Source organism: Heliangelus exortis, chromosome 1, assembly GCF_036169615.1.
Source record: "Heliangelus exortis chromosome 1, bHelExo1.hap1, whole genome shotgun sequence".
Lineage (NCBI taxonomy): Eukaryota > Metazoa > Chordata > Aves > Apodiformes > Trochilidae > Heliangelus > Heliangelus exortis.
Window position 1 is genome coordinate 146914832 of NC_092422.1, and position 9081 is coordinate 146923912.

General features: G+C 54.5%; 1 protein-coding gene across 1 annotated transcript; it reads right to left on the bottom strand.

The window, feature by feature from the left end:
• Positions 1-387: 387 nt before the first annotated feature.
• Positions 388-4498, bottom strand: CHADL (chondroadherin like). The gene is made up of 4 exons (XM_071731985.1): positions 4074-4498; positions 2326-3990; positions 1486-1652; positions 388-1234 (listed from the first exon to the last, which is right to left on the bottom strand). Exons 1-4 carry the CDS (start codon positions 4230-4232, stop codon positions 1018-1020), a joined length of 2208 nt encoding a protein of 735 aa, XP_071588086.1. The 5' UTR covers positions 4233-4498; the 3' UTR covers positions 388-1017.
• Between the last annotated feature and the right edge of the window lie 4583 nt (positions 4499-9081).

A 9081-nucleotide genomic window follows, 5' to 3' on the forward strand; every position in this document is an offset into this window, starting at 1 on the left:
ACAAGGGCACAATGTGATAGGACAAGGGGGGATTTTTTTTAAAGAGGATAGATTTAGGTTAAATATTAGGAAGAATTTCTTTACTGTGACTGTGTTGAGGCACTGGCACAGGTTGCCCCAGGTAGCCATGGCTGCCCTCTCCCTGGAAGTGTTCAAGGCCAGGTTGGATGGGGCTTGGAGCAACCTGGTCTGGTGGGAGGTGTCCCTGCCCCTGGCAGGGGGTTGGATTTTGATGGTGACCCAACTGTAGCCATTCTATGATTTAATGTAATGGTTCCATGCTTCATGTGGTCATTTAACAGCTAAAAGCATTTACCTTTTAAAGCCTTCCCAATTTGAACAAACTTCTGACTTGAAAGCAAAGAATCACCTTGTGTTACCCCTGGGGCTGGGGGATACCAACCTGTCCTGCTGTGGGGAATAGATTGGGTACATCACCTATGGATGGGACGTGGGAACCACCATTCAATTTTTGCAGAAAATAGAAAGATTTCAATCTGTTTATGCTTTAATTCTGAAGAGGTGCTGAGATTTAAGGCATTGTTTTTACTGGGAATAAGTCTGAAATTTTCTGCTTTAAGATTTGAGCAGGGTATTGCATTGGTGCTGTACACAGTCCTGCTCAGGACTCTTCAGTTGTTTTTAAGGCTGTGAAGGGCTCTTAAATGAAAGCACAAAGCACAGCACTCTTAAAAACAGAAACAAACTTGTGGATTTGTGCTTGTCTGCATGGCTGAAGGAAACCTTGGGAAGGGCATGCAAGTATTTGGTTTTGTTGTTTGAGTCATCAAAGCATGCTGCAAACACTACAGAAGCTTTTTGCACCAGTTCTTTCCAGGGTTTTGTGCCTCTGTGTCCTGCAAAATCAAATCTGCATCTTTGGCAAATCAGCATTGGTTCTGGTGGCACCAGGCTCTCTCCTTTGCACCTGATGCAATATCCATGTTGCAGTGATGGGGACAAATCCAGCACAGCTTCTCTGACCAAGCCCTAGGTATGGGATCCTGCACATGTTTCCTAAGCTCTGCTCTTCTTGAAGCCTCTGGATGGTGATTTTCCTGATCTCTTTTTCTTGCTTGCAGCCTTGGCCTTGTCAGGACTGGCTCCCCTGGCCTTGACTTGTCCCCAGCCAGGGCAGGTTTGGAAAGTGGTGGAAAGCTTCACTTTCAGCCCCTGAGCTTCTTGAGGGGACCCACAGGTGGCCCCTGTGTGGAGGTTGAGTTTGTCGATCCACCTGGAAATGTGGCAGGAGATGATGGAAAGGAGCAGGAGGGAAAGAAGGGAGGGGAGAAACTCCATGGTCATGCATGGGCATGAGTCACTTCAGAGCCAGGCCAGGTTGCTCAGGGCCTCAACTGGGTGACCTCTGAATATCTGCTCACCCCAGTTTTCCCTACACTGCCATAGGCTCATGCCTGCAGTGTGTTGGGGTCCACCTGTCACCCAGGTTATCCCCTTGGCCTCATCCCCCCTCATGGCACTCACCTGTGCAGGGGAAGGAGCTGGCAGTCACAGTGGAAAGGCACATCCCTCAGGTTGAGGATCTCCAGCCCTGTGAAGTTGCTCATGTCAGGGATGTTGCTCATTTTGTTGCTCTCCAGGTAGAGGCTTCTAATCTTGGGACCAAGACCAGCAAAGGCACTGGGGGAAATCTGCAACAAAGTGAGGGTGAGTCAGGGGGTCCTGATGGAAGCAGGGGAGAAAATCTCTGCCCCTGCACTGCTCACCAGCTGAGGGAGCTAAGAGAACCTGTCCTGACCCTGGCAGCCCCAGGAAAGAGCTGTTTTAAAGAGCAGCACATGTCCTTGGGGACTGGAATTAAATCAACTTGGGACTCAGTACACCCTGCTCCTGGAAAGAAGGTGACATGCAGGAGGTCTTAGAGCAATCCTTGGGCAGCACTGAGGTGCACAGTGCTTATGAGAGTGGCATTAACACCCCTTGAGAGGATGGAGGAATTCAGGGTAACGTCAATGAAGAGTCCTGCAGGACCGCTGGTAGTAAGAGCAGGAGACATAGGGGCAAGAATGGGGTAAGGATGTGGTTTGGGGAACAGTCTGGACCACACCAAAACTTGGTGTCTTTAAGTACCAGGGGCAAAAAGATCTGTCCTAAGGGATGGGTTGGAGCAAGACAACACTCCAGCTGAGCCCAAGAAAGCCCCTAGTCCCGGCCAGGCTACTGAGCATTTCCAGAAGCCTTGAAAGTTTCAGGACATTTGTTCAAATGGCTTTATAGGTACCACCAGCCCTGGGTGGTGGAACAACATGGGGCCTATAGTTGTGCCCTGTGGTACCCCTGACCCTCAGGGATCCCCGTGCTCACCCACTCCAGGCCCATGTTGTCCAGGTAGAGGTGCTGCAGGCTGGAGGCCAGCGGCAGGAAGGCGCCATCTCGCACGCGCTTGATGGGGTTTCGGGACAGCTTCAGCTCGCTCAGGGACAGCAGACCCTGCAGGGCAGCTGTGGGCACCTCGGTCAGGTGGTTTCCCTCCAAGTGCAGCTTCTCCAGCATTTTGGCAGGAGCCAGGGCAGTGGGGGCAATGCGCCCGATGGCATTCCCGGTGAGGTAGAGCCAGTGCAGCCCCTGGGCCCCGGCTAAGTCACCTTCCACCATCTCCCCAATGGCATTGTGCTGCAGGTGGAGGGAGATGAGGTTGGGAAGAAGCTGGAAGGCAACAGCAGGCAGGTGGGTGAAGGCATTGTGGTCCAGGTCAAGGTATGCCAGCCGTGGGGCCCCCTCAAAGGTGGTGCCCGCCAAGGTGGAGAGGTGGTTGTCACTGAGGTAGAGGTAGATCAGGCTCTCCAGCCCTCGCAGCGCCCCGGGGTGCAGCACCCTGATGCTGCAGCTCTGCAGGTGGAGGGACACCAGCTCCTTCAAGCCAAGGAAGGCACCGGGTGGGACCGTCCCAAAGGTGTTCCGGCGCAGGTCAAGGAGTCGGGTGTCTCTGGGGAAGCCCCCAGGGATCTCCCGCAGGTTCCTGTTCTCGCAGGACCCATGATGGAAATCTGGGGAGCAGGTGCACCCCTGTGGGCACTGCCTGCTGCTGCTGGGCACCCTTGGCTGCTCCGATGGTCTGGGGGGCCTGGGGGGCAGCCGGGGGCGGCCACACCTCATCTCAGGGGGCCTCAGGGAATCGAGGGGCCGGCCGCGGAGGGCAGGGGGTGCGGCACAGGACCCCTCTGCTTGCACCCGTGCCCTCGCCAGCCAGTTATGGAAGGGTCTCAGAAGGCAGGAGCAGAGCAGGGGGTTCCCCGCCAGGCTGACCCTAGCCAGCCCCCCAGCCCCTGCCAGAGGCAGCAGCCCCCGCAGATGGTTCTTGCGGAGGTCCAGCGTGCGCAGCTGAGGGCTGTGGGTGAAGGCATCAGGTGCCACGTCCTGAAGAGCAGCATGGTCCAGGAAGAGATGCTTCAGGGAGGCCATGGCAAGAGCTTCCTCAGCCACGTAGGTGATGGGGTTGTGTCCCAGGTCCAGCCGGGTGGCACCATCCAGCCTGGCCAGGGCCTCACCAGGCAGTGCCTGAAGCTCATTGTGGTCCAGGCTCAGCCTGCGCAAGGTGGGAAGGGCGGCAAAGGCCTCGCTGCCCAGCACATGGAGGGCATTGTGGGACAGCCGGAGCCACTGGAGGGCCTGCAGACCCTGGAAGACCATGTCTGGGAGGTAGACCAAAGCGTTTGCTCTCAGATCAAGGACTGTGAGGGACCCCAGATGGCCAAAAGCACCTGGCTGGATTTCCTCAATGCGGTTCCCCTCCAGGCTGAGGTGCTGGAGGGAGGAGAGCCCATCCAGGGACTCCTGGTAGAGGAGGGCTATGCCATTGGAGGCCAGGCTGAGATAGAGCAGCCTCCCCAGCCCCCGGAAAGCTCCCTCCTCCAGCCTCTCCACCTTGCAGTGCTGCAGGTCCAAGTGTGTGAGGTACGGGGTGGCGAGGAAGGCTCCCACCGGAATGACCATGAAACTGTTGCCCCGGAGGTCCAGTTTCTTGGTGAGCTGTTGGTCACACAAATAAAAAGCTGAATTACCCCAGGGCTGCCATTCCCACCTTGTCTTCCCCTGCCCGTCCCTTCACCCACCTGTGGGACAGCCCCAGGGATGGCCGTCAGGTTCCCATTGAGGCAGAGGACGTGGGCATGGAGGTTGTCGCAGACGCAAGGTGCGGGGCAGGGGGCTGCAGCTCTCCCCCACAGGGCCAGAGCCACAGCGAGCAGGAGGAGCCCCCAGGACAACCTCATGGCAGAGGGCACCTATGGCCAGGGAGAGATGGCAGTGAGGCCAGAAGAGGGGACAGACTCCCACGTGGCCCCTGGTGCCATAGGACACATTGCCGTGACCTCGTGGGGCAGGTCTCGCATCTCTTGCTCTTACATCATGAGGGTATATAAATGAGAAAGAGAGTGGAAGAAGAATAAAAAAAATATTTAGAATGAAAAGTGAAGGCCATAGATAGCAGCTCTCTGCTTGGAAACAGCTTTTACCTCGGTTATCTCCCTGAGGAACATTTGGGAGCTCCTACAAGCAGCTCATGGGGACCATGGGATCACTCATGGGGGAAACAAGCTTGAAGCAGACACACCAGACACACACACACACCATCCCTCCCCCCACACCTTTTCTTCATGTATCATTAGCAGAGCACTATTTCGACCTAGGCAGATTGTTGATATTCCTCCTACAAGCAAGGCTTGTGGGGTATTTTTGGTTTTGTTTTTTTGTTTGTTTGGCTGGTTTTCTTGGTTTGGGTTGGGTCTTTTTGTGAGGTGAGCAGGTGAGGTGGCTACCCAGGGGATGTGATCACACTCGATTGCTGAGCGTTCTGGCTTGGTTTTAATTGCAAATGTCCCATCTCCCCCACCCTAGCTTCCCATCCTGCATGCTGCCCACCCCTTTCCCCCCCTACTCTAAGCTATTCATGGAAGTTTTTGGAATAGATGTCGACTGTTTAGCTGCAGGAAGAAGAAGTTGGTTTTGGCCAGGCAGGAGTGAGCCCCTGGGGTGGAGGAGCCAGAGAGAGGCCAAGGCTGGGGTGAGCTCAGAGGGGTGCAGTGAGGCTGCAGATATGGCCAATACACCCCTCTCCCCAAGCTCTGGGGACTTCCAGCAGTGGGGTCTGCAAGACTGAAACCTGTGGAAACCCCCATGGTTCCCATCCCCTTGCCCACTGTGGCTCATCATCCCTCATGGTCCCATGTTCCTACTCTGCTCTCCTGCTGCCAGCCAGCCCTGCTTCAGCCCCACTCCTTTCCCCCACATCCTGGGGGGGTCACCCTCCCATCCTGCACAGCCACTGCCGAGTGTCACCAATGCGATGCCCCCTCCTGCTCAGCCCCAATCTCTCTCCTCGGCACTGCCATGTGCCGCGCATCCTCCTGCCACCCCTCCAACACACCTCGGAGGGGTTCGTACAGCCAGGGGCTGGGGAGGGATGGGGTGTGTGTTACCTGGACCTGAAGAAGTGTCGAAGAAAGAGGAGAAAGCAGCCACCCCCTCCTCCTGCGTCCAGTGGCTGCCGAGCTCCTGTTCTCTTCCCCTGCAGGAACCAGAGCTGAATGGGCTCCCTTGTGTCGCTTTCCCAGCAGCGCTCGCCGGACGGAGCCAGAAACGCGGGAGGAGGAGAAGAAGGAGGAGGGAGGGGAGGAAGGGTAATGCACCCCTGGAGAGAGGGCAAATGACCCAGGCATCGCCTCCCCCTTCTTGTCTCACAGGGAGCTGGAAGCACCGGCACTGGGGAGCCAAATCCTGGCGTATGGCAGCCCCAGCCCAGCCAGAGCCCATGTGGGATTTGTGCTCACTGCTTCCCCGGGTCTGTCTTTCCTTTCCTGGCTGCATAATTCAGAGGAGCTGCGGAGGTGCAGAGGGGAGGAAGGCGACATCCAGGCAAAAACTGCAACTGCAGCGGTAAGCCTGAGGCAAAGGAAAGAGGCAGCTGGCAAGGTGAGCTGTGTGGTCATGCCACATTTACAGCCCTGAGTTCTCCTAATTTTGCTTGTTTTGAAGAGGCTGAGTGGTGGCAGTCCCTGTCTGAAACCTCATTTGGTTGCCCAAGCACATGGAGGCCTTTATTTCCATCCCCAGCTCTGCCACTTGTCTTTCTTGACTCTCTGTTTCAGTCTCCTAGGGAATGGGAGCAGCTCTGCATCCCAACAAAAATCTGGAAGAGTTGCTACTCATGTCTCTCCCTGAACAAGCCCTTCCCCCTTAACCATCTCTCTCTCAGCTGCCAGAACAAGTATGTCCCACCCCAGTACTACCTGTGGATGAGGGACATGCTGGCCAGGGTCTGCAAGCCTCCCTGGCCACTGTGTTGGCCCAGGCATCTTCTTCCATCCCTGCAGGATCCTGGGGTGTTCTGTGACACAGGGTGACCACCCAACCACGCTGATGGGATGGATGGTTAGGTGGGAGTGGCTCTCATCTTGTCTCTGCTCTGCTGTGCAGGGAGGACCATTCAGGATGTAGGTCTAGAGAGAACGAACTTGCTCTGGGCTGGCAGGAGTCACCATGGGGAGCTCATTGCTTGCACCAAACCATCAAGACCTGTGCCAGGGTGGTGGTTGGCCTTAGGGATGGCCAGGTGAAGGGAGCAGTGCCTGTTCTGTGTTACAGTGCTGGTGGTCTTCACACTACCCCTACTGTGAGCCACCAGTGTGGCTGAGCCCTTGTGCCCCCTTGAGCTGCTCCTGCCCTGCCTGGCAGGGCTGTGTCTGCTGCCCTCACTGCCATCCCCTGTGCCACCACCAAGATGACCTTGCAGCACCCTCTGTTCCCCATGCTGGAGGCCAGCTTCTTCCCAAACCTGCTGGACGTCACTGCCCTCTGCCAGGGAGGCAGCAGGGTACAGCAGCTCTGGCCAAGCACTTTCAGGAGCCTGGGGGGAACACTGACCACCTCCACCTGAACTACAACCTCCTCTGCCCTGCTGCTGGCAGCCCTGCATCTCAGCAACAACCTCATCCACCAGCTGCCATGAAACCACTCGCCACAGCCACCATCACCACAACTCTGGCCACTCTCCAGCGTGTCCTGATCCCCACTGCCTCATCCCCCATGGTGTCACCCAGCCAAAAGCCTCCATCTCTGTCTGGCCAACCACATGGACAGCAACACCTCCCTGGCAGAGGCCTGGGCTCTGCTTGAAGACCATGGGGATGTTGAGGTGTGGTGCCATGCACCAGATGTCACATCTACCCATTCCCCAGCTTTTAGCTTGTTCATTTAACAAACAATGATTTCACCAGTTTTAGATTCTACCAAGGCTGCAGGGAGGCAGACATTCTTTGCTCTCTCTGATGGGACATGAAGGCAACACCCTTGAACTTCCACCTGATGGGGTTTAGCCCACCTCTGCCAAGCCAGATACTTTTCCTTTCCATTAAAGAAAATGGAATGCACCTTTGCCTGCAAGATGCACCCAAAACCACTCTGTGCAGACAGCAGTTTGCACCACTGCTGCGTTGCTGCATTGATGAAGTTCAAATTTAAAATACTTCTGACAACACCCATGCTGTTGAAGTGAGATGGCTGCACACAACAGGCTGAAGCAGCACTTGAATGACTCTATGTCCCTCCAGGGCACAGCTGAGAAACAGCCATCCTCTGGGGACAACTTCTAATGGGATACCAGAATCAGAAATCTCCATCTTATTTACTTTTTTTCCCTGTAATCCTGAGGTACAAGCCAATTTTAAGAGACACATTTGCTGCTACCTAGCAGCAAAACTCCCTTCTGCTGAGACTGTTGCCTCTACCCTCACACACACCTTTTTCTTAGACATCTAATCTTGACACTGAATACCAGGAAAATCCTGTCTCTAAATAACATTTGCTTTTGAAAGAAATTTGGGGATCAACATTTCACCCTTGTTCTGCTGCTATGCTTGGCTACTCAAACCTTCCCACACAGTTCCTCCTTGGCCCACAGATCTTCATGTAGGAAGCCACCACCTCTCCAACCCTGACAGGCTCTGCCAGGCAGCCTTGCTCACAGGACATGCTCCGTGGCACCCATCACGCAGGGTCTTCTGTAGAGGTGAACCCCTGGGCTTGGTCTCTGCATCTCTGCTCTACATCATGTTCCTTTTCTCTCTGATCCTCCTTCAGGGCAGAGGGAAATGGAGAGCAGCAAGAGATCACTGAGCTTCAAGGAAAGCCATGCTAGGTTCAAGACTTACAGAAAATACAGATGTCTTGATTTTGCCCTCAAGCTTGTGGCAAAACTTAAGAGATTTTCTTTTCTCAGACAGCTGAAGAAAGAGAACAGGATGAGGTGAAGGAGCCAGGGCTCAGCCTGCAATGATTAAAGCTCCTTTTGTAGGTGCAGGTACTTACTTTTGGTTGATTTTTATCAGTTTGGACACAGATGAGTTCCAGCTTCAGTCACAGAAACCAGGAGGAAACACATTTTGCTCTTAGCCTCAGGGCAGCCTTTTTTTTTTTTTTTTTTTTTTCCATGAGGAGCCACTGCTCTTACACGAAGACCAACATTTCCCTAGCCATAGCCACATGACATTGCTTTCCTGAGCCTGCCAGATCACAGCTACACAAAGCCTCCCCCTCAGCACCCCCAGTTTCACCAGTGGTTGTCTTGAACTGGCTCACAACCTAGAAGAACATAAGCAATGAGTGTGTGCAAGTAGATCTTGCACATACCCTGCACTTTATTTCACTCCTGTCCACCCAGACCTTCGTTCTGTCTGTGCTGCCTGCACACCCCATGAGTCCCCATCAGCTTTTCCTGCACTGAGGCCAAGCTGCTGCACAGTGCCAGCTGTGGCACACACCGCCCCCCACAATGAAGGGACAGCCAACTCCCTTTCCCTGACTTCTCCCTAGAGAAGTCCACAAAATCCAACAAAAGAGGACTGCAAGTTGATTGCAAGGTCAGGTAAGAGAGGGTGAAGTATCCTCCAACTGAAAATAGAGAGGGAAGGGACAACTTGCCACCTAAAAAGATGTGATGATTTTCTTGAAAGAAGAGGGAGAAGGGCCAGCCTATAAGCTCAGGAGTGGTACAGACATGTCCCATAAACACATGTAGGCACGTGGACAATCGTCCCCACAGAGATTTAGGGACACCTACTGCTA

Bases quoted from the DNA above. Each gene is read 5' to 3' on its own strand.
- CHADL (XM_071731985.1), bottom strand. From the start codon at position 4,232: ATGAGGTTGTCCTGGGGGCTCCTCCTGCTCGCTGTGGCTCTGGCCCTG. The intron at 1,653-2,325 runs GTGAGCACGGGG...ACTTTGTTGCAG, and splicing joins ACAACATGGGCCTGGAGTGG to ATTTCCCCCAGTGCCTTTGC. The intron at 1,235-1,485 runs GTGAGTGCCATG...CCACATTTCCAG, and splicing joins CAGCTCCTTCCCCTGCACAG to GTGGATCGACAAACTCAACC.